This window comes from Chlorocebus sabaeus, chromosome 20 (assembly GCF_047675955.1).
Source record: "Chlorocebus sabaeus isolate Y175 chromosome 20, mChlSab1.0.hap1, whole genome shotgun sequence".
In the NCBI taxonomy this organism is placed as follows: Eukaryota; Metazoa; Chordata; class Mammalia; order Primates; family Cercopithecidae; genus Chlorocebus; species Chlorocebus sabaeus.
In genome coordinates, this window is record NC_132923.1 from 97,401,711 (window position 1) to 97,425,220 (window position 23,510).

General features: G+C 50.6%; 1 protein-coding gene, 1 long non-coding RNA gene and 1 pseudogene across 5 annotated transcripts in view; 2 read left to right on the plus strand and 1 right to left on the minus strand.

Moving 5' to 3' along the window:
* NT5C1A (5'-nucleotidase, cytosolic IA) lies at window positions 1-21,017 on the plus strand. Its single transcript, XM_007979302.3, has 6 exons — window positions 1-209; window positions 5,814-5,981; window positions 6,399-6,528; window positions 8,574-8,696; window positions 11,017-11,201; window positions 12,791-21,017. The coding sequence occupies exons 1-6, from the start codon at window positions 75-77 to the stop codon at window positions 13,154-13,156; spliced, it is 1,107 nt and encodes a 368-aa protein (XP_007977493.1). The 5' UTR covers window positions 1-74; the 3' UTR covers window positions 13,157-21,017.
* LOC140709431 (uncharacterized) lies at window positions 218-1,034 on the plus strand (annotated as a pseudogene).
* Window positions 9,174-23,510, minus strand: part of LOC119624212 (uncharacterized) — a 23,175-nt gene continuing 8,838 nt past the window's right edge. The window contains exons 4-7 of one of the 4 annotated variants that reach the window (XR_012089696.1): window positions 16,753-22,237; window positions 14,627-14,791; window positions 12,880-13,127; window positions 9,174-11,225 (exon numbers count right to left, since the gene is read on the minus strand). This is a non-coding gene — a long non-coding RNA (uncharacterized lncRNA). Of the gene's footprint in view, window positions 11,226-12,879; window positions 14,792-16,752; window positions 22,238-23,510 lie in introns of all 4 variants that reach the window. The other 3 variants (XR_012089695.1, XR_012089694.1, XR_012089697.1) reach the window with 3 other exon arrangements.

Consider the following 23,510-nt stretch of genomic DNA (forward strand, 5'->3'; position numbering starts at 1 on the left):
CTCCTGCAGCCCAGCTCAGCCAGCTCCGCGTCTACGCCGCCGCCTGCTCTGGCCGGGCCGGTCAGAGCCGGAGCATGGAACCTGGAGAGCCCCAGGAGCCCCAGGAGCCCCGCGAGCCCGGGCCAGGAGCGGAGACCGCTGCGGCCCAGGTCTGGGAGGAAGCCAAGATTTTCTACGACAACCTCGCGCCCAAGAAGAAACCCAAATCGGTAAAAGCAATGCACGGGTATGCGCGGGACGGGGGAAGGGTTACCCCGGAGGAGGGGTCATAAGTCTCTTGGGAAGGGACCCGTGGCGCCCCTCTGGGAGGGGACGCAGCTCCTCAGCCCCAGAATGCGCCTGGCAGCTGGCGCGGGCTCGGATTTATTTTGGGAGCTCTGCTCTGGTGTATTTTTTACCGGGACTCGGGTTCCACGCCAGGATCCCCCTCCCCCATGCTGTCATCAGGGCCCAGCTAGAGGCCTGCAGCCCTAGCCCCTCCCCGCGCGGGCCGCCGGGGAGCGCGGATTGCACTTGTTGGCGAAGCCGGTCGGCAGCGCTTGCAGAAGCGCCCCAGGCGCGGGTAACCAGACTCGGGAACCCAGTTCCTGGCTGTGCGCTCTGGTCTCCGCCACCTGAGCATCGGGCTCCGGACCTGAGACTCTGCGTTGGGAGTCTGGCTCTGGGCCCTGGGCCCTGGGCTGGGGGCAGTGCGCTCCCCACGTCCTAAGGAAAGGGAGTTGCTCTCCCCAGGCACTGGGATCCACACTCTGTGCTGGGAGGCGATCGGCGCCCCTGGCTGCAGGCTCCCAGCGCTGGACTCTGCCCCTCAGCTCGGCTTCTGCTCCCCTTGAAGTGGACATTAACATCTCCACGACCCCGTGGTGGTGTCAGCCGTCTGGGACCTCACACAGAGGAGCTCTCTCCTCTCCCCCATCAAACAAGTTGATGATTCCCTGGTCTGCCCCTGGGCCTTGCTGTCTCCAGCTTCCCAGATGGCAGAGCTTGAGGAGAGAACTGAGAATAGAGGTTGGCCCACAGCAGTCCTCCGAAGAGCTCCAGCTTGATCTTAAAGCAACTTGCTGCTTCCCTCCAAGGACCCTTCCCCAAGAGGTCCACCCTATCAGCAATCATTCATTTAGCACCTCCAAGCTCTGCTCAAGCTTGCACACTGATGGAGGCTCCAGAGATGAGAGCCTGGGGGAGTTGCAGGGGAGTGGAGTAGTGATGTCACACTGGGGAAAGCTTTGTAGAAGTGGCATGTATCCTGATCTTAAAGCCTGAGTAGCTGGAGTTTCCCAGAGAGAGGGAAACAGGACAGGCAGAAGTCATGCAGATGTCTCTGAAGCTCAAGACTGTGTTCCTGAGTCAGTTCTGAATGAAGAATGCAGGATTGTTGGGAGAAGAGCTGGAGGGATGTGGAAGAGCCCACAGAGGGCCTTGGGGATCATGTTAAGGAGTCTGGATCTTACTCAAGGAGGTCAGGGATTTCCAAACTAGCTTCCCCAAGTCCTGTGTTTCAGGGAGTCTACACACATGGGAATCCAAATTATTTTCTTTCTTCTTCAGACTATGTTTTAAACAATTAAAAATGTGGAATAAAACCCAACTCACTCTAATGTATTAGGTGGACATTTTAGCAGCTTAAAGGCCACTAGCTTGTGCTGCAGATTTTTTTAAGCAAACCTCAGAATAAGGCTTCCCCTGTGATCTATTTCATCAAAGAGCATCTTGAGATTGCAAGGCCTGTAGTTTAAAACAAAACAAAACAAAAAACCTTTTAGCATTTCCAACCACTTATTGGTCTGAATCAGGACTTTCTCAATAGCGTACAAATACAAACACAGCAAAAACTTGGCTGGATGCTGAAGCTTAAGTCTGCACTGGCATTCTAACCTCTAGTTTCAAATTTGTTGTCATGCAAACAACTGTGTGGTTTTCATTGGTTGACTTTATAATAAATAAATAAATGTAATGCATTTGAATAAATAAATATACACCAATTATATGTGTTATATCTGGTACCACATGGTATGAGATATATGGTAATATCTGGCTTACATATTGAATTCAAAGTTCATTTGAATTCATTTAAATAAAAGCTCTACCCACATTTTAAAAAACATATGAATACCATTATGGAGCTATTACAGGATTTTTCGTCAGGGGACTAACTGGGTCCCATTTTTATTTTAGAAAGATCACTCTGGGATGGATTGGAAAGGGTGAGTCTGGCAGCAAACCCACCAGTAAGAAGGCTAGTGCCTTCTGAAGAGGAAGCTGGATGAATGTCAATGCTGTGGCCTGAGTGATGGAGGGGAAGGGATGGAGACTTGAGGACTAGGGTAGTGAAAGCGTCAGTGATCAAAATCCATTTCCTCCCCAGGCACCAAGGAACCGGAGAGCTCAGTCCCAGTTGTCAGTCATGACCCCTGGGTCAGCCCCTGACTCTCACGGTTCTCTGGGAGGCAAGAAGCCTGGAGACTTCCCAGCTCCTATTCCTTCCTGCAGAAGCCCCTCTTCCCACAGGCTATTTTGGGGGCTTTAGGCCTCATGGGCCCCATCATGGCCTGGCCTGGGCTAATTCTCATTCCCAGGGGCCTGAGTAAAATATTTAACGCCTGAAGGCTTGTTAGAGGCCCTCACCTCATGGGGTCACAGCACTTCTTCAATCCAGTACTCTGCTGTCCGTCTCTCCTTCAGCAACCTTTCCCTCTCTAAGTCCTACTAGGAATAACAGCTTTTTGCCTATGTTTCTATCTTGGACCCAATAGGCAGAATTACGTTAGCCTAAATGGGAGCTCCTCAGGCAGGCCAAGTGGGAGTGGGCTGCCCTCTGTTATTCTTCCATTCCCATCCCTAGCCGCAGCCCTCAGCCTGAGCCTGGAAGGCAGAGAGAGCTGCCAGGACCCTGGTTTCTTGGAGCTCCGAGCTCCCAGACTGAGCCCTTGAGTCACTCTGACCCAATTCCCAGTCTGAGATCAGGGCTTCTTTCTGCTCTCTAGAAGTACTGTTCCTAGATGCCCCTGCCAACCCATGGCCACCTCTGCGGCCAGGCCCAGGAGGGTTTCTACACCCATGACTTCTCCCCAGCTCTGGCCAGCCCCTTTCACCTGCTCCTTCAGCTCCACCTGGAGCCTGGACAGATCATTCATCAATCCCAGCTGGGATCCATATTTCTTACACAGTCATGGCCTCTGGGATCTTAGACGCCACCTCACTTGTACTGTGTCACAGCAGTCTAAGTGGGGATGCAGAGTCCTGCCCTTGGGACCCCCATTCTGACAGGAAACAGAGACCAGCCATTAGAAACCTCCGTTTGTGGGCATGCCCTGATCATTTCTGCCAAATCTGGAAAGTGAAGGCTGGGGGAGATGTTTCTAGGGAAGGCAGAAGTAGCAAGGGATGGGGTCTTCTGGGAGTTGTTGAGGAGGGGAATGGCAAGGGGACTGCAGTGTGGATAGAGGTCAGGCTAGAGGCTGGAGACTTGAGATCTCATCTTGCTCTGCCTTGACCTAGAGTGATAATCTGCCCCTTTCTGGGCCTGTTTTCCTATCTGGAAAAGAGAGAAGCAGAGGCTTCTTGGGGCCAATGTAGCCAGGACGTTTTTCTTGAAACAGCCAGGGGTGGGACGGATTGGGGTCTGTCTAAGTAGCTCAGCCAGAGGGATCCCAGGACTTGGCAGTCTGGCAAGGACTGTGGGACAGAAAGTGAGGAGTGAGACCTTGGCTGGCTGCTAGGGCTGGAGTGGCAGGCTTGGGAACCTGCCTAATGGGGCTGGGAGGGCAGCTGACTCTCTGTCCTTAAAGGGGTGATGGCCTTGTCCCTGGGGCAGTAAGCCCAAGGGGTGGAGCAAGCTCAGCTCCTGTTCCAAAGGCCTCCAGGCTTCCAGGGTTTATGAGGGTGGGTCTCCCCACTCCACCACCAACCCTGCCCTTAGGACACACACATGGTGGTAGTCAGCAACTGAGAAAGGTATTTGGGTTGAACCTCCAAGAAGCACCTGTCCTGCCACTGCCTTACACAGACCTTGCTGGCCACATATACCATCTTGGCTGGGGTTAAAAGTCAAATGCAGAAAGTCTACCACGAGACCTTGGGGAACTCTTTTGCCTTCCACTCCCATTGTAAGGTTCTAAAGCTGCATTAACCACTAGCCACATATAGCTGTTTAAGTTCATTTAAATGAAATAAAATCTAAAATTCAGCTCTTCGGTCTCATTAGTCACATTTCAAATTGTTCCATAGCCACAGGGACAGCACAGATTATGGAATATTTCCATTATCATAGAAAGTTCCATTGGACAGTGCTCTTTTAAAAGATGTCATTGGCCTCTGTCTTGGGGGTGGATCTTGAGCTCCATGGGGACAGGGATCACACTTGTGTTGTTTCCTGCCATGTCCACCACAGTGTCTCTCAGATGGCAACCACTCAATGTTGTCAACTGATTGGAGCCCAGGACTGCCCCCAGAAAGAAGCAATAGAGTTGAGTACACGACCCATGGGTGATCAGGAGAGGTGAGAATGAGAGGTGCATTTATGAACCTTGACTTCAATTTGAGCCCCTCATTTTTAATTTGTAAAGTGGGAATCATGACCCCAGGACTGCTTAGGACACAGAGATGTGGTGGGATTCTCTGGGTATCTGTAAGTTCCTTGGGCACTCATACTCTGATCCTCCTAAGGGACTATAAAGGTTCAGCTGCTGTCTGGGGTGGCGGGTGCCTGTAGTCCCAGTTACTTGGGAGGCTGAGGCAGGAGAATCGCTCAAACTCAAGAGGCAGAGGTTGCAGTGACCTGAGATCACGCCACTGCACTCCAGCGTGGGGAACAAGAGTGAAACTCCATCTCAGAAAAAAAAAAAAAAAAAAAAGAGGGGGAAAGTATGCTCTGATGTGACAAAGGTCAGATGGGGCAAAGCTGGGGGATGGGAAGAGGGGAATGGAAAGAGAAGTAAGAGTCTGTTGTGAAGGGCTTTCTATTCCCACACTAGAGGCTCAACCATATTCTGAGAATAGCATGCACCACTAAAGAGGGGAGCTGTGGTCAGATCCGAACTTTAGAAAATCTCCTGACAGCAGCATGAATGACAGATTAGGGAAGGCGACAGATGACCAGAACAGCCTGAATGAAAGAAGTGGGTGGATTCTAGTAGAGTTGACTCATTTCAGTGATTGATTGATGAGGAAGGGAGTTGAGGCTGACTTCCCAGTTTCTGCTTCAGTAATGAGTGGATAGTGGTTCTAAGCCTTGCTAAGAGTTACAGGGAGAAGGGATCAGGTTTGGGAGGGGAGAAGGTGATGGGAATTCAGCCTTGGAAATGTTAACTTTGAGAGGCTGTTAGTCAGCTGGGGCAGTTAGATGGATGTATGAATCTGGAGCTCAGGAGACAGATCTGGGCTGGAGATACTTTTTTAATATAAATTGTCATGTTTATGGACACCATTTCTTCCTAAGGGCATGCAGCTCTTATTTTATAATGGAAACCATCTGAGATCATCTCCAGCATCAGTCATACTTTGGTCACATATATTGGCTTCATTTTTTTGTTGTGTCCAGATGCCCGACTAGATTGCAAACTTCCAAGGGCATGGTCCTCCCTCCATCAGATTGTGCTTCCAGCAAGAGAGCCAGCACCTCTCTCAACCCCCATCTGGGTCCGTCATAGGTGGGGTCCTGACCTAAGTCCACATCTGCTCAAGCTGGGCCACTTTAGGGTACAGGCTGGGTCTGGGTCTTCTCCATGTCCCCACTACCCAGGGAGACTCATACATGTGAGCCTGCCTCAGGAGCAGTCGTCTGAGTAACAACCCCTTCTCCCATACCTCTGCAGCCCAAGCCTCAGAATGCAGTCACCATCGCTGTGTCCTCCCGAGCCTTGTTTCGCATGGACGAGGAGCAGCGGATCTACACGGAGCAGGGCGTGGAGGAGTATGTGCGCTACCAGCTGGAACATGAGAACGAGCCCTTCAGTCCCGGGCCTGCCTTCCCGTTCGTGAAGGTGAGGGGGCAGTTCCACCACTAGCTCATACAGCGCCTTTGTGGGGATTAGAACAAAGCACTCCCACAGGTATTTGAGTAAGGAAAAAGGGCCCCTCTTGGCAGATGTAACCACACGGGTGCACAGCTTGGCTAGGTGACGAGCCTTTTGGGAAGAAAATTCGTCCACCCTCTAGAAGAACGCAGCCCCACGCCTGGTAACCAGCTTGGTGAGTGGAATGCAGGCTGGATTTCACCCCCGACTCTCTCCAGCTAGGTACCCCTGAGCGGTAAGCAACTTGCATTAGGAGAAGGTAGTTCATGAGCACTGATCTCATCCCAAGCATGGCTCCTCCCCTCCCCTCATTGGATCCTTGGCCACCAACTTCAGGTATCAATCCTTGGGGGTCTAAGCTGGGGGGTGCCCTCTCCCTTCTAGGCTCTGGAGGCTGTGAACAGGCGGCTGCGGGAGCTGTACCCCGATAGTGAGGACGTCTTCGACATTGTCCTCATGACCAACAACCATGCTCAAGTGGGTGTCCGCCTCATCAACAGTATCAACCACTATGGTGAGCATGAGCATGAGGATGGGGGGTTTGCCCTGGGACACCCCTACCAGACCCCCAGGGATGGGGCCACACCTCTGCAGGATGGAGTTGTACTAACGGGAGCCCCAAGCCCAGTGTGTGCTGGTAAATTCGCTGTTTAAACAAACAAACAAAACCCTGATTTGTAGTGTTGCTAGTTTTCAGGGTGTAAATATTTCCACCAGGACTGGTTTCAAGCTATCAGTGGTTAAACAATACAAATGGCTCACAAAATTTCTGAGTGTTTAACTGTGGGCTCTTGCAAGCCTGTCCAAGTCACCTCCAGCACGCCCCACTCTCAGTGTGATTAGGTGGGACACTTACTGCCTCCCTGCCTCAGTTTCTCTAACTGTGATGGGGCTAACAGGTCTCACAAGGCTACTGGGAGAATCAGGTGCAGCTGTCAGAGCGAAAGGGCTTTGCGTCTTAGTCTAAACTCAAGGTTAAAAATAATAGACCCTCCAGAGCTAGCTTAAGCCCAGGAGAATTTCTTATTAGGTTACAGGGGTGTCTTTCAGAAGACAGGAAATAAAATTGGGCCTACAAAGGCCTGAATCCAAGTACTGGAAATCTCTCCCAGGATCTTCTTTTCTTCAGGCCACATGAACATTTATTTGTGCTTCTCTAGCAAGTTTGCTCTTTTTTTTTTTTCCTCTCTCCCCTGAAATTGGATTTCTCTGCTTTTCCTAAATAAAAACCATATTCAAGAAAACTGGGCCAGGCGCGGTGGCTCATTCCTGTAATCCCAGCACTTTGGGAGGCCAGGGCAGGTGGAACACTTGAGGTCAGGAGGTCAAGACCAGCTTGGCTAATATGGTAAAACCCTGTCTCTACTAAAAATACAAAAATTAGCCTGGCGTGGTGGTGCACACCTGTAATTCCAGCTACTCAGGAGGTTGAGCCAAGAGAATCACTGGAGAGGAGAGGAAAGGAGAGAAGAGGAGAGGGGAGGGGAGGGGAGGAGAGGGGAGGGGAGGAGAGGGGAGGGGAGATCCACTTTGGGGAGAGAGAGAGAGACAGAAAAATAATACACCTGGCAGGGCTCGGTGGCTCGTGCCTGTAATCCCAGCACTTTGGGAGGCCGAGGCGTGCAGATCACGAAGTCAGGAGATTGCGACCATCCTGGCTAACACGGTGAAACCCTGTCCCTACTAAAAATACAAAAAAATTAGCCGGGTGTGGTGGTGGGCACCTGTAGCCCCAGTTACTCGAGAGGCTGAGGCAGGAGGATGGCGTGAACCCGGGAGGCAGAGCTTGCAGTGAGCCGAGATCACGCCACTGCACTCCAGCCTGAGCGGCAGAGCGAGACTCTGTTAAATAAAAAAAAAAAAAAAGAATACACCTGTATTTATAGGTTTACAAGGCCTGGTTTTTAGCAACCAAAAGAGTCTAGTAGGCATTTTTAAATCCTAATTTCAAATTGCTGGGAGCAGGATTGATATTAAAAATTTTTAACCACCTGTGTGACATCCACACTCCGTAATCAGGACAGACCCTCCCTACAGTGCTGAAGCAGGGCTCTGAAGGACCCCTGCCATACCAGGCATTACCACCTTCTGTTGTGGACTCTGGGGAGGACAGAGGTCCTGGGTAAGGGGCTGCGAGAGTGACGGGTAACTTAAATGGGCTCAGAGCAGCAGCCAGTTTATCAACCAACAAATACTTTACAACTTTTGCAGTCATGAGGACCAGCGGACTGGCAGCCTAGGTAATCAGATTGGCTCAGCTTGGGTCAGGTGTCTGCTCTTATCCAATCAGCTGTGACCAGGAGGCGGGGTCACACAAGCATGTAGCACTGTGATTCCTTGACAAGAGACTGTCCCTGTGAGCTGGGCAATTGCTCTAGAGATGTGATTGTCCGCACTTCATGAAGGATGGAGGGGCTCAGAAGGGAACACTGGCCTAAAATCACACAGAGACACTCTGTGCTGCCGTACCACACCCAGAACTAGGATGGCGTCCACTGGACACAGAGAGAAGCCCAGGGTTGACCCTGGCCTCATCTGGGTCCTTTACCTCCTTCCCAGACCTGTTCATCGAGAGGTTCTGCATGACAGGTGGGAACAGCCCCATCTGCTATCTCAAGGCCTATCACACCAACCTCTACTTGTCAGCCGATGCGGAAAAAGTGCGAGAAGCCATTGATGAAGGTAAGTCCAAGTGAGGAGGGAGAATATGGGGAGTGCAGCAAAGGGGTCCCTGAGGTGGAAGGCCTGGTCCTAAAGTTCTGAGCAGGTGCTGGGAGTTGCCATGGTAACTAGAAGGCAAGGCTAGGCAATACTTTCCTTAATTCTTATAATCTGTCCTATAAGTTCTGAAAGCAAGGCCCTACCCATTCCATCTTCCTACCTCTGGCCCTACTGTGTCATGGATGCTTTTACTTCTCAGCATCACCCAGCTTTCTGTTTCCATGGAAACCCTCTCTACAGCCCAGACAGCTACCTTCTTCCATGATTTCTCCAAGTCAGAAGGAGTTCTGATTCCTGTAGAACCATAGGCAGCCTCTGCCCCGTCCTGGGCCAATGGGGAGGAGGATTTGTATCTAGTCCAGCCTGAATGGTAGGGTCTGGGGAATGGCCATCATCTCCAGCAGCTGGGCTGGCCAGTGCTTAGGGGAGTTTAGGAGACCCAGATGCAAGTACTGACAAAGAGAATGTCCTTCTATATATTAAAAAAAGTCTTTTTTATTATTTTTTTATTTTTATTTTTTTATTTTTATTTTTATTTTTTTATTTTTTTATTTCTGAGACGGAATCTCACTGTCTCCCAGGCTGGAGTGCAGTGGCGTGATCTCGGCTCTCTGCAAGCTCTGCCTCCTGGGTTCACGCCATTCTCCCCCTTCAGCCTCCGAGTAGCTGGAACTATAGGCGTCCGCCACCATGTCCAGCTAATTTTTTGTATTTTTAGTAGAGACAGTGTTCTACCATGTTAGCCAGGATAGTATGTGTGTGTCTTTCCAGGGGCAGTTTTGGGTGGTATCCATATTCTCAGTCCTCCCAACGAGGTGCATATCCTATTGCAGGTGGGAGAAAACAGGCCCATACAGGAGAAAGGACTGGCCAGCTGCCTGAGAGGGCTCCTTAAGCTGAACACTAGTGGCAAGTTTCTTTATCAACCAACAATATATTCACTTTTCTCTTCCTCTTTCATGTTGCCTGCTGCCTGGAAGCCTGGTCTCTCTCCCCCTGATAACTCACTCCCCTGAGCTGCTTTGGAGCTCCTAGAGGCTTTCTTTAACCAGGAACCAGGAGCCATTTTCCTAGACAGATGTCACACCCTTTGGTTGGGGCCTTGGCACTGGCATGTAGGTGTGCCTCTGTGTGTTTGTAACTTGACCTCAGGCTAAGGAGCAAGATAGTGGTCCACAGGGAGGCCCTGCTGAGGGTAGGGGTGGTTCTGGATCATCTTGGTTCCAGTGCTGGCAGAGCTGAGAAGGTGCTTGGCTTGATGCCTGGCACTGGCCCTACTTGTAGCATCCTCAGGCTAGTGAAGTTGTGTGCGGGTAGCACTGCTCACTCCTCCCAAAGCTCACCTAAGCCCAGCCTCTGTGATCCTCAGTTCTCAAAGAGTTGGGCTGAAGTGGTCTTTGAAGAGAGGGAGACTAGGGAATGGGCTCAGCTAGCAGCCCAGGTCTCCAGCCTCCCAGCACTGGCTTTCTGCCATCTAGTGCAGCTCTAGCCTGAAGCCTGAACCCCTGAGAGGCATCCTTGGATCCCTGGAGGAGCCCGGGGTTGCAGAGAGTTTGTGCACACAACTAGCCATCACTTGTGCTGTCTCCCAGGGCCACCTAGGTTGTTTTTTGGAACCCTGAACAGCTGCCAGTAGGGCGTACCTGGGTGTCATCGTGGCTGTAGACTGAGGGTGCCCGTACTCACCTCACCCGATTGCAGCCTATAGTCTCAGCCCCAGAGATGAGAGGCCCTTAATTTTACAGTGGTCCAGAGAAGGTGAGTGACTTGCTAGAACCAATGGTAAGGGAGTGACTGAGGCCAAGCCAGAGTTGGGGCTCCTTCCAGCCCCAGTGTAGGTCTACAGCAGAGGTTGTAAAGCACCCCTGGCAGGAAGGCAGTGGCTGGTGGGACTCATGTTTGGCTGGTCCACAGCAGCATGATCTTACTAGGGGTTCAAGTATCAAAATTGCTTCACACTGGTTGGTAAATAGTTCCTGCCCTGAGTCCTGAGTGCCCTCCTGCCCCCCGGGACTCCTCCCAGACTTTTCCACAAAGCAATAACCAACAGGGTAACCTGGCAAGGCAAGGGCCCTAGAGATCTGCTTCAGAGCCACTGCTGCTGCCCTCTTCGTGGCCAGGATCCATGCACTACCAGTTTTCACATGTTTTAAATATTAGTTTTTATCAGCCTTGCCCTGAGTCCCATATGAGGCAGGTGGGGCAAGGACAGCCTAAGTTAGCCCGCTCTGGCCCTACTGCCCAGCCTGAAGGCAGACAATGCTTGCCTCTCTCTGCCTAGGGATCGCAGCTGCCACCATCTTCAGCCCCAGCAGGGACGTGGTTGTGTCCCAGAGTCAGCTGCGCGTGGCCTTCGACGGGGACGCTGTGCTCTTCTCGGACGAGTCGGAGCGCATTGTCAAGGCCCACGGGCTGGACCGATTCTTCGAGCATGAGAAGGCCCACGAGAACAAACCTCTGGCTCAGGTGCTCCATATAGACCGGGAACCCCTGAGAGGAACAAGGCAGCTCCCCAGATCCGCCCTTGGCCTGCACTCCCAGCCCGGAACCAAACAAACCCCAGGCTCAGCCCAGATTCCAGCCCGGTTCCCTCAACCCTCTCACTTGACCACTGGCCCCCCATCAATGAGCTTCCACCCACTTTGTTGAGCCCACATCCCCTCACTGAAGTCCCAACCGCCCTCTGAAGCCTCCATTCTCTAAGCCTTTCTCTAAGCCCAAACCCACTCTCTGCAGCTCAAATCCCCATTTCTGAGGTCTCCTTTCCCTGCCTGATGTCCCCATTCTCTACATCCCCACCCCTTCTCTGAAGTCCCTGCCCTGCTCTGAAGGCCTCATTCTGTTTCTCTGAAGCTCCCATCCTCTCTCTGGAACCCTCACTTCCTCCCCTGAGTTCCCCCACCCCTCTGAGAGCATGCCCACCCTCTTAAGAAGCCTGTTTCCCTCCCTGGAAACAGGAGGAAATGAACTGCTGGACTGGGACGCCTCACTGGGGCAGGGAGATCCAGCTGGGTGTGGCATCTGGGGCAGACCATTTGCTTTGGGACACCTCCTGCCATCCATCCCTTAGCTGGGGGCACAGGGACACTCACTCACCCTCAAACTGCTCAGTGTCTCTCAGAATAGAATATACCCTAGAGCTTGGTGGAAACTCCCTGGAGTTGGGGCTTTTGGATTCTCCAGCTCTGCTGCGAGCTCCTATTTGAGCTTTTAACAAAAATCTGGGTGCTCAATAATCTCAGAGCCCCTCGCTCCAAGAGCTCAGCAGGTTTCAGTTGTGGCTCCTAAATATTCAGTTCACATCTGTTCTTGTGAGTTGCCTCTGAAATCCTTGGGAATCCAGGGCAGGAGAGTTATCCTACTAAGTGGCAAGCAGAGGCCCAGGAGACCACTGCTTATTCCAGTTCACCTAGCAAGCAAGAGGTCTCCAAGACGAAGAGCCCCCTTTTGTTTATTTCTAGCTGCTTTGGAAATAAGCAGTTTTCTTCATTGTCGTCTGCTTTTTTATTCTCACATCCTCAGGAAGCTTCATTGTTCTGGGCACTGTAGAGAATAAATTCTTTCCCTGACCCTAGAGAGCTTGAGGATGACACCCTGAGCCACCTGGGTGCCAGATGGGCACGGTTGATACTCAACAGTTACACATTGGCCCATCTTCTCCAGCTGTTTACTGCTGGAGTCCATTCTGATTGAAGGGTGCCCATGCCATAGTTACTAGTTTTAATATCCTCCCTGTTGATGGGCACCGAAGGCCACACTTACAGAGCTTCAGGACAGACATCTGTATACCTTGATGGGCATATGGATGGAGGATACATATCAACAGTTGCCCTGAGAGTTATTCTGACCCTGCACCAGTATGCAATAACACAGTTCCCCTGACTGGAGCCCCACTGGCGCACACAGCAGCATAAGCAGGCATGAGCAGAACTAACTGAAAGATTTAGGGATCCTGAACTTTTCACACCAAACAAGACACTAGTGCTTTAGGGAGAGCAGGGGGCAAATATTTGGGAGGTGGCAGAGCTAACAGTGTTCCCCTTGCCTTCTCATAGGGCCCCTTAAAGGGCTTTCTGGAGGCACTGGGTAGGTTGCAGAAGAAGTTCTACTCCAAAGGCCTACGGCTGGAGTGTCCAATTCGTACCTACTTGGTGACAGCACGCAGCGCAGCCAGTTCTGGGGCCCGGGCTCTCAAGACCCTGCGCAGCTGGGGCCTGGAGACAGATGAAGCCTTGTTCCTCGCTGGAGCGCCCAAGGGCCCCCTCCTAGAGAAGATCCGCCCACACATCTTCTTTGATGACCAGATGTTCCATGTGGCTGGGGCTCAGGAGATGGGCACTGTGGCCGCCCATGTGCCTTATGGCGTGGCACAGACACCCCGGCGGACTGCACCTGCAAAGCAGGCCCCAGCTGCACAGTAGCTGAACCACCAGCTTTACTGATCCACATTGCTCCAGGCTCCCTGAAATACTTCGACACGTCCTCTGGTAGATCCCTCTAGTTTCTCACTGTTCTGTGCTTCTGCCTGTCTGCCCGCATCCCTATGAGTGATGTACTTGTAGGAAATTATGCAGACGGGACTGGCATTCTCAACATCCCTCCTTTAGGGCAAATTCTGTGCCACGATCCCGAGTAGGACAGTAGGATTGTGCAGAGTCGCTGGATTTCAGGGGGAAGTTAATGGGTCTGAGAGAGGGAGGGTCAGAGAAGCCAGGATTTCTCAAAAGGGACTTAGAATGAAAACTAACTCAATGTGGTGGAAAGAACACTGCTATGGGAGAGAGTGGATCTGGCTTCTAAGCTCTGTCCTGGAATTAACTGCATGACTTTGGGTAATCCCTCCCCTTCATGGGCCCCAGTTTCCCCATCTTTTGGGCGGTTTTCAAGCTCCCTTTTAGCCAAAGAAGCTTGGTTCTTTAAGATCGCCCTCTTAGAAGGAAGCGTTCTATGTCAGTGCTGCTGCTGGTATGTATGGCACCTTTGTGCAAATTACAAAAGGACACTGTCTAGGTGAATGAAGAACAAAAAGACAGCCCCTCCTCTGGCCTGACCCAGTCGCATGCTGGGGTACACAGCTTAGTTAGCAGGATAGAGGCTGGATTTCACTCCCCATGTGTCCTTCAGCTCAGAGGCCTCTGTCAAATGGACAAAATGCAAAATTGCCCCCAGTAACTCTATCTATAATTTTACACATTTTGAAACCACTGGACAAGATGACCTACCTGCTCCTGTGATTCTCTAACCTGAATAGTCATCAGGGCTCAGCCCAGGAAGCAAGGGGAGTGAATCGAACATGCATACAAACTCTCCTCCAGCCAGCAGGGGGCACTGCAGGCTCTTCCTGGGGAGGAACTTTAGTAGCTACCTGCTCAGTGTTTCCTTTGCTCTTGCTTTGAGCCAAAGTTCAGTTGCTCCTGCCTGCCAAGACCCTCACTTCCACCACCCTCACTCCCCCAGCTATTGCATCTTGTTGAACAGCTCTGCTGGTGGGGAATGGGGCAGAGCATCAGTGTCTACTGTTGTGGCCCCAATTCTCGGGGAGGAAAGTGCAGTGGATGAGGTAGGCTGTTGTCCAGGCTGAGCCTCAGGGTGAGGTGCTGCCTGGGGTGAAGTGGGAGGTGTCAGGAGGTCTGGTGTGAGACAAAGGGTACTGACAAAGTGACGCCTGGAGAGGAAGGAGCTGAAATGTGCACCAGCAAACTTCTCCAGCCATGGGATTGTGAGTGGAAGGCCAGTCAGAGCTGCCTTTGGAGGTAATGAGCTCTCCATCACTGGATGCTGTGCAAGGGCTTCCAGGATGAGATGACCTCCCCATGAAATGCATCAGCGGATCCTCCATATCTGCAGGAGCCCCTGCGGCCCCTTCTTCACCACTTTCAGAGAACTCTCACCACTTGATGAGTCAGCCTCCTCCTTTGCTGAGCATCCCCGGCTCTCTCCAAAGGGAAGGTAGAAGCACCAATGGCTGGTCCCCAGGAAGACGGAACGGGTGAGCAGACATCTGTGTGTGGACTGATTGCCAGGCTTCTAGGAGGAATCCTAGTCATGAGCAAGCACTGTGTAAAGAAAACCAGAAGTGTCATGAGAGGGGCAGGAGCCTGGAGGTATGGTGGCAGGAAATAGGGGAGGAGAGCACCCTGGGGTTTTTGATCTTTGACCTTCTGGGGACTCAACTCAGGGTCTGAATGGGTTCTGTGCAGTGTGGGGCAGGGTAAGAGATGCAGAAAGATGTTCCAGGAAGGAGAACAAAGTGAGAGGGCAGAGGTGGTTCTCAAAATGAGCAGTGATCTGGGCCAGAAGGGCTGGGCTGGGCTTCTGCTGTCATTGTCAGAGGTCTCCATGAAGCTGGTCCCAGGGAGGAATGGTATGACTGTGTGGAGTGACTAGGACAGACACCCACAGTGACTGCTTTATCAGGGGACACTGGCATTATTGCCCCTAGAAGGGCATATGATGATGTCTTTGCACGAGGTCATTTCCACTGCACAGCCAGAATCCTTCTGGCTAACAGAGGAGGCCTTGGGGGCAGAAGACCAGGGTTGTCTCTACTTCCAGAGCTCCAAGCCTAGACAGAGGTACTGTGAGGGCCAAGGACAACCTCAAGGAAACAAAAAAGAAGTGAAGGAGGGAGCTGAGCCCCTGAGTCACCTTCATTCTTGGCTGAACTGCAGAAAGGCCCTCTCCTCACTCCCAGGGGTCAGAATCACCCCCGTGGAAGAGCCTCCAAGGCTCACAGAACTAGTGACTGCAAGAAGCCTACAAGGCCGGGCACAGCCCAGGCTCACAGCATGGCAACAGGCTGCCTGACCAGAGTGGACCTGTGCACTGGAGGCAGCACCACATGTCACCTAATTAAGATAAACTGCAGGGATTCTGGGACCTGTGTGGTCTTGCCCCCAGGGCCTGGTGATGAACACCACTGATGATTCCATGTCTCTCAGGAAGCAGGAAAATATGGTGCTGGAAGCAGAAAGATAAGGTGCAGCAAAAGCCATGGATTTCACTGGAGCCATCATTAATAGACACAGACAGCCCTGGGCAATGGAGAAAACACTAAGAGTCTAAATTCTATTATTGAAATCACAAACGAGCATCTCAGGCCTGGAAAAAAAGCTTTCAGTCGCTGGAATAAAAATCTGGGGTGGCAGTCTCAGGCAGCAGTTACACGGACCTTCTGATTGTCTTAGAGGTGAGGAGGTGCCCAGGGATGAGGAACACTGAGTGTCATGTCACCAGGAAATTAAAAAGCCAGGTGAGCACCAAAGTCCCAGGCCTAACCAGGGAATGCAGCACTGAGGCGGAGCAGCCACGGCTTCTGAAACACTGGACCCCTTTAGCTGAGAGCACCACTTCCCCAACAAGCCCTGCAGAACACTGGTTCCAGGAGATGCCTGCCAGCAAAATCCCAGAGCCAATGGGACTGCTGCTTAGCTGAAAACTGGAGGCCCTGTTATGAAGCACTGAGACTGCTCAGCCAGTTGCAAAACATCCCCCTCTTCCATCTGAGAGCCCAATCAGAGTAGTGGGGATATATCAGAATATGCCAGAAAAAAACAGAAGCTAGCAAGAAGTTCAAAGCCAAGATGGATTTGGCATTATAATGACACTCAATTTGTGTGCACCAGTACCGCCAAACTGATGACTAAAATCTTGAAATACCTCCATACCAGTTGGTAAATAATGCTGCGCTGAGTCCCCTGAATGTCTCTTCGTGGTCTCAGCTGACCCTTCCACTGTGAACGCTCCCTTTTCCCACAATGCAGCCTCCAGGAGGCCGCAGTGGCACTATGGCTAGTGTCTACTCTGTTTTGTGGTGTCCTGGCCATGCTGGTTTAGGGAGGTAAAGTAACTTGCCCAAAGCCATAGAGCTAGTAAGTGGCAGTGCTGGGACTCAAACTCATGTCCATCTGATGCTAGGACCCAGGTTTTCAACCATTTTGTCATACTGCTCATACATATGCATGGAGATAGCCAGAGAAGCTCCATTCTGAGGTCTTCACTAAAGGAGTTTACTTACCCAACAGTTAGCATGTTGATTTCCTGCATGGTGAAATGCTGGAATACATTTGAGTGGGTGCTTTTATTATAACTTCCTAAACAGCTAAAAATAATTTAAATTAGAGCCAAACATTTGCAAACACCTGGAAGCACTTTCAAACAATCCCAAGTTCTGAGAAACCCAGTGTGAAGCCCCCTGTTTCGGGCTAATGCAGAGTTTGGCAAACTCTGGGCCCATGGGCCAGATCTGACCCATCACCTGTTTTTGTAAAGAAACTCTGATTGGGGCCAGGCGTGGTGGCTCACGCCTGTAATCCCAGCACTTTGGGAGGCTGAGGCGGGTGGATCACAAGTTCAAGAGATCGAGACCATCCTGCCCAACATGATGAAACCCCATCTCTACTAAAAATACAAAAATTAGCTGGGTGTGGTGGCGCATGCCGGTAGTCCCAGCTACTCAGGAGGCTGAGGCAGGAGAATCGCTTGAACCCGGGAGGCAGAGGTTGCAGTGAACCGAGATCACGCCGCTGCACTCCAGCCTAGCAACAGAGTGAGACTCCATCTAAAAAGAAAAGAAAAGAAAAGAAAAAGATAAAGAAAAGAAACTGATTAGAACACAGCCATGCCCATTTGTTTACCTATGTTTATGACTGATTTTTCACTGCTACAGCAGAGTTGAATTGTTGCAACAGAGACTGCAAGCTAAAAATATTTACTATCTGGCCCTTTACAGAAAAATGGGCAGACCTCTGGGCTAAGGCAGACAGCCTGGCTGATGCCTCAGTGGGACGAGCCAGGTCACATCCACCTATGCATCTGTGGGCGGAGGTTGGTTCCACTGCCAAGGGGAAGGGACATGGGGGTTCCATGCCCATCTGAAGATTCCAAGTTTTGACTATTTTCAAGCGACCCATGGTTCATGATAATGTGCAGTTTTGTCGATGCACGGATTTGACTTGGGTGTGCTCTCCCAAGCTGATGAGTGAGAGGGCAGGAGCAGGGCCCTTGGCTGGGGATGAGCCCAGCTGGCTGTCCAGCATGGCTTTGTATTCCCAACTCATTTCCTCATGAGGCCTCTTAGGCAATGATGAGCCTGGTAGGTGGATGGGCATTATTAGCTAAACATGAGTTTTGGATAGCTTGAAGTGCTCAGTGTTGATGTCAGAGGCTCCGGGCCAACAAGGTCATCCATGTACTTTCTGTGAAAGCAAGAACAAGTCTGTCGTGAAGAGGGTCCCATGAGGACTTCAGCTGGTTCAGAAGTTACTGATCATGGGCGAGAGAAAACTCCTGTAACAGCTGGAGCGGCAGTTTATTGTGGCTTGAAGGCATGTGAGCAATAAACACAAATACCCCTCATAATGGAATTGTGGATCAGGAGAATTCTAGGACCCTGCAAGTTAAGAGATTTACCAGGCTTCCGGGATCCACAGCAAGAACGGAGAGTATGGAAGATGCCCCATCTACAGCCATCATTGCTGTCGCTATGCCATCATGATACTCTTCTCCACCAAGCCCAGACTGGGTCTCAGAATCTTTCCGTATCCAGCATTCCAGGCAGCCATTACCAGTGGGCTGGAGCTGGTGTGAACGATGAAACCTATTTTGCCATCCCTATTGGCGTTGGGTTTTGCTATCCAGGAGGCATACAAGGTCCGGAATGTTCATCCTCTGAGGATATGACACAACTCTGAGGATGTCAGAGTCTCACCTGACTCGGGTAGAACGCAAGGAGGTGGATGAATAGTATGGTGTGGCTGGCAGCTTCGCGGGCCATGGGTTTTATCCAGTCTTAAAGCAAAACACAAAACCACCTCCTTTCTGCCAGTAGGTGGCACTGCAGGCCGGCACACAGCTGCTGGCAGTAGTCAAATGATTCTACCCACTGATTTACTTTTCTCTCCTTGTGACTTAGTGCAGTGCTGGACTCTCCCCACCGTTCGCTCCAGCCAGCCAAAAACGACTTCAGGTGCTCTGGAAATGTTTGCTAAACACGCTCGAGTGACAGCCGATTGCTCTTGCCGACAATTACTGTGATTGTGTGTATGTATGCACACATATAAGTTTGTGCAACGGGATAAAAATCGTACACGTACATGTATTTATGTGGGTGTGTGTAATGGGCCAGATATCTCAGCCAACGACTGTGTGTGTGTGTGTGTACTCACTATGTGTACAGATGGTTATCTCTGTTAACTGAGTGTCCTGGGACCCACATACTGATGGCCAGCCCTAGAATAGCTGTACCCATTTCCTTCATAACATGGGTATTTGCATATGTGCAGCTTGGGGGCCATTGAGACCAGCCCCCAACCTCTGGCCAAGAAAATCTTGGCTCCTAACCCTCTGCCTCCTACCCCTACTCCTGAGCCTTGGGAAGGAAGTGGTCGAATCTGTGTAAGGACAACCCTTTTGACTACACCTGCCTCATCATCTCCATTTGTTTCTTCCCTCCCCCTAACAGTGCCAAGGCCAACATGTCCAGTTGGGCAGATTATGCACTGCAAAAATCTAGAGGGCGCCATTGGTACTGTGACATGGGTGGTACCTCTTAGACACCTGCACAACCTGCCAACTGTATACAGATGCCCTGGTCATCTCATGGCCATGGCTAGGAAAGTTGCCTTCCTTCCCCCACAAGCCCTGCCCAACCTAGACAAAGATTTCTGCCTCTGCTTGAGTGTTCTAATGTGGCCCAGAAGTGACTTACCATTGACCTTGATTGGGAAGTATCTCCCTGATGGGCCATCCCCTAGAGGCCTTTGGAATTCCATTTATAAAAGTGAAATGTGTCTGGGAACTTTGCAGTTACTCATCTTTGCAAAGTGAAAGCCTCTGTAAGGCAAACCAAAGCTGTGAAGACTGGGGTCACTGACTCCCACACTCCTGGCCTGTGGGTGAATATATGCCTTCATGGCCATCTGCCACGGAATTAGGTAAAGGCCTCAAGGCTAGTCTTGTAGCTACCTGCCGCAAAGAAGCCACCAAGAAAATCACTGAGGTCACCCTAGACTGGATGCCTGGGCCGGGGTCACAAACCCCAATGCCTACAGAGGCCAAGCAGGAAACATAAATGAGTGGAGAGGATTAAGCCAGGTCTTCAGTGAGAATGGAGAACGCTGTGGTCTGCCATGGTTGCTGCCACGTGGGAATGTGGCCTGAGATTGCCAGATAGTCCACCCCATTTTTGAAGAGAAGCTGGGAATATGGTCGTTTAAATGCTGACAACTATTTTGAATTTAGAAAACACCATCCGGGCCAAATAAAACATATTCTGTAGGCAAGATCAGGCCCTCGGATCTCCAGTTTGCTTCCGCTGGCCCAGGCCCAGAGACTTGGGTTTTTAAGACCCAAGTCACTGAGAGTCTGAGGATATTACACTCAGATTCTCACTGTTGGATCTTTAAGAGACCTCAGAGATGATCTAGTTCAGCCTTTGTGTGTTCAAAACTGCATATGTACAAAGTTTTTTTTTTTTTTTTGAGACGGAGTCTTGCTCTGTCGCTCAGGCTGGAGTGCAGTGGCACAATCCTGGCTCACTGCAACCTGCGCCTTCTGGGGTCAAGCAATTCTCCTGCCTCAGCTTCCCGAGTAGCTGGGAGTACAGGTGTCCGCCATCACGCCCAGCTAATTTTTTGTATTTTTAGTAGAGATGGGGTTTCACCATATTGGCCAGGCTGGTCTTGAACTCCTGACCTCAGGTGATCCGCCAGCCTCTGCCTCCCAAAGTGCTGGGATCACAGGCGTGAGCCACCACACCTGGCCTACAAACTTCCTTATTAAAGTAATAGCGCATATATACTTAGTTTCTGGTTTCTACTTGAGAGCATGTCAGTAACCTCCAATATAGAACACGATGAAAAATGAAACTGTACGCATAGTGTTGCTTGTATCTACCTGTCAGAAGCCCTTTGCTTTGATAGCATTTGCTGCCTCAGTCTTCCTCATCACCCAACCTCTCCAGGTTGTTTGTTATGATAAACCTAAGTGCCTCCGTAAATGGTTAGAGCATGTGTTTCTTCATCTTTGTAACTCCCCTCGTCTGGGGATAAGACTGCTTGTACTTCTTCCAGCTTTGCCCTCTTTGGCCTGCTAGTAGCACACCCCATCGATCCAGACCTGTCTGGCTCTTTGTAGCATTTACCTGGTCACATGATAAAGGGTGCTGAGTGCTTGTCAGTGTGGGTCCCTGTCACTTCTCATGCATATCCTATATCTTAATTTTACCACATGTGCTTCTGCTTCTTAAAAGCCATTCAAATAAATGGAGAGCGTTTTAATTAACTTACATTGTCTTGTTTTTTCCCCATAATTGTATTCACAAACTGGCATATGGCCCCTCATGAAATGCTAATGGCGATGTGGGTAATGAGCAGGCCTGGGACCCAATTTATCCATTAGAGCTGGGGTCTTTCTGTAGAATCTGTCCTACCACATGAAAACCACCCTGAGGGGAGATTCCGCAATGGACAGCAGCCTGAGACCATCAGAAGGCAAGCTTCCCCCAACAGGGCTCCTCACATGGACTTGGTGTTCCCATCTGGAACCACCAAGGGTGGGGATGGAGCGGGGGAAGAAAAGATAAGACAGGATGTGAGATGAAGGAAGAAGGGGATAACTCAAACTCCAACTCTCACATCATTCTTCTTCCTGCACCCCAGGGTCTTCCTACACTCCAGGATCTTCCTGCCCCTCAAAGTGTCTGCAGAGCAGGAATCCAAGAGTGGCTTTGCTGGGCGGTTCTTATTCAGAGCCTCTCGTGAGGCTGTAGTCAAGCTGCCAGGTGGAGCTGCAGTCAATGGAAGGCTTGCCTAGGGCTGGAGGAGCTGCCTCCAAGATGGCTCACTCACATGGCCGTTGGCAGATGACAAGAGTTCCTCACCACAATGTTACCTGAGTGTCCTCATGACATGGCTGTTGGCTTCCCTGAGAGTGAGTAATCCAAGAGAGAGCAAGGCAAAAGCCAGACCATCTTTTATGACCTAGCCTTGGAAGTGACATGTCATCACTTCTAGCATATTCTATTGGTCACACAGACAAACCCTGTTACAAGGTGAGAGGGGACTACCCAAGGAGGTGAATATCAGGAAGTGGAGATGATTAGGGGCCATCTTGGCAGCTGGCTACCACATATTATTATACCTCCATCAGTCTGGTACACCTGGGGCCCCCAACATTATGTTAACCGTTCTTCTGCCCCGTGGCAAGACTAGACTTGAGTGACTTCATCTTTGTGACTCCCTTTGTCTGGGGATAATACTGCTTGTGCTTCTCCCAGCTTTGCCCTCTTTGGCCTGCTAGTAGCACACCCCATCGATCCAGATCTGTGGTGGGGGTGGGGGTGGGGGAAGGGCGGCATCCCAACACCCCCTCCTTCCTAGGCCTTGGATATCAGCCCCAGCCTCTGGTGCCATAAATGAATCCTCTACTTTCTGACATGGTCTTGGACTGGATTTGGGAATAAAAGCCCCATGATGTGATCCAGATGTGACTGTGGCTTGGAGCTGGAACAAAAAAACAAAGGCATAACCAGATAAAGAAATCACAGACATAATTCTTTCTCCTCCCGTGTGTACTCCCTTTTCAACTTGCAAAGCTCATCCATGACCTGAGGCCTATGTGTTCTGTTTTTCTCTTGTGCTTACTAGTAGCCAGTTTTATTTGCCAACAGGTCATTTAAAGAAACATTTTTTGGCCAGGAGCGGTGGCTCAAGCCTGTAATCCCAACACTTTGGGAGGCCGAGGCAGGTGAATCACGAGGTCAGAAGATTGAGACCATCCTGGCCAACATGATGAAACCCCATCTCTACTAAAAATACAAAAATTAGCTGGGCATGGTGGCATGTGTTTGTAGTCCCAGCTACTCAGGAGGCTGAGGCAAGAGAATTGGTTGAACCCAGGAGGTGGAGGTTGCAGTGAACCAAGATCACGCCACTGCACTCCAGCCTGGGCAACAGAGCAAGACTCCATCTCAAAAAAAAAAAAAAAGGTAACATTATTTTTATAAACAAGTAACTCAAGGAATAAAATTACAAATTCGCATCATAATAGTGAATGGAATAGACACTGTTCTAAACACTTCATACATTCATTTAATTCTCACAACAACCCTATGAGGTAAATACTATTATTATCCCTTATCATCCCCATTTTATGGATGAGGAAACTGAGGCTCAGAGAGGTAAGGTAACTAACTCAAGGTCCACAGCTAATAAGTGGCAGAGCTTTATTTAGACTCAAGTTATCTGGCTCCAGAGTGTGTCTCTTTTTTTTTTTTTTTTTTTTTTTTTGAGGTGGAGTCTCCCTGTGTGCCCAGGCTGGAGGGCAGTGGCGCAATCTCGGCTCACCGCAAGCTCTGCCTCCTGGGTTCATGCCATTCTCCTGCCTCAGTCTCCCCAGCAGCTGGGACTACAGGCGCCCGCCACCACGCCTGGCTAATTTTTTGTATTTTTAGTAGAGACAGGGTTTCACCATGTTAGCCAGGATGGTCTCGATCTCCTGACCTTGTGATCCTCCTGCCTCAGCCTCCCAAAGTGCTGGGATTACAGGCGTGAGCCACAATGCCCGGCCCAGAGCGTGTCTCTTAAGCGCTACATTATACTGACTCTCTCATGTTATTTTACAGATAAAACGCACAAAAGAAATGTTGAGCTTACACTTAAGTTTGCTTGAGCTATGTCCCCCTGAACCTCAGGGTAGTACAAATCATCTTCTGTCATTTGAGTTCCTCTGGGGGATACATTTGAGGAGTGGTTTTAATGGGGACCTCCCTAAGAA

Bases quoted from the DNA above. Each gene is read 5' to 3' on its own strand.
- NT5C1A (XM_007979302.3), top strand. From the start codon at position 75: ATGGAACCTGGAGAGCCCCAGGAGCCCCAGGAGCCCCGCGAGCCCGGG. The intron at 210-5,813 runs GTAAAAGCAATG...ATACCTCTGCAG, and splicing joins CCAAGAAGAAACCCAAATCG to CCCAAGCCTCAGAATGCAGT. The intron at 8,697-11,016 runs GTAAGTCCAAGT...CTCTCTGCCTAG, and splicing joins GCGAGAAGCCATTGATGAAG to GGATCGCAGCTGCCACCATC.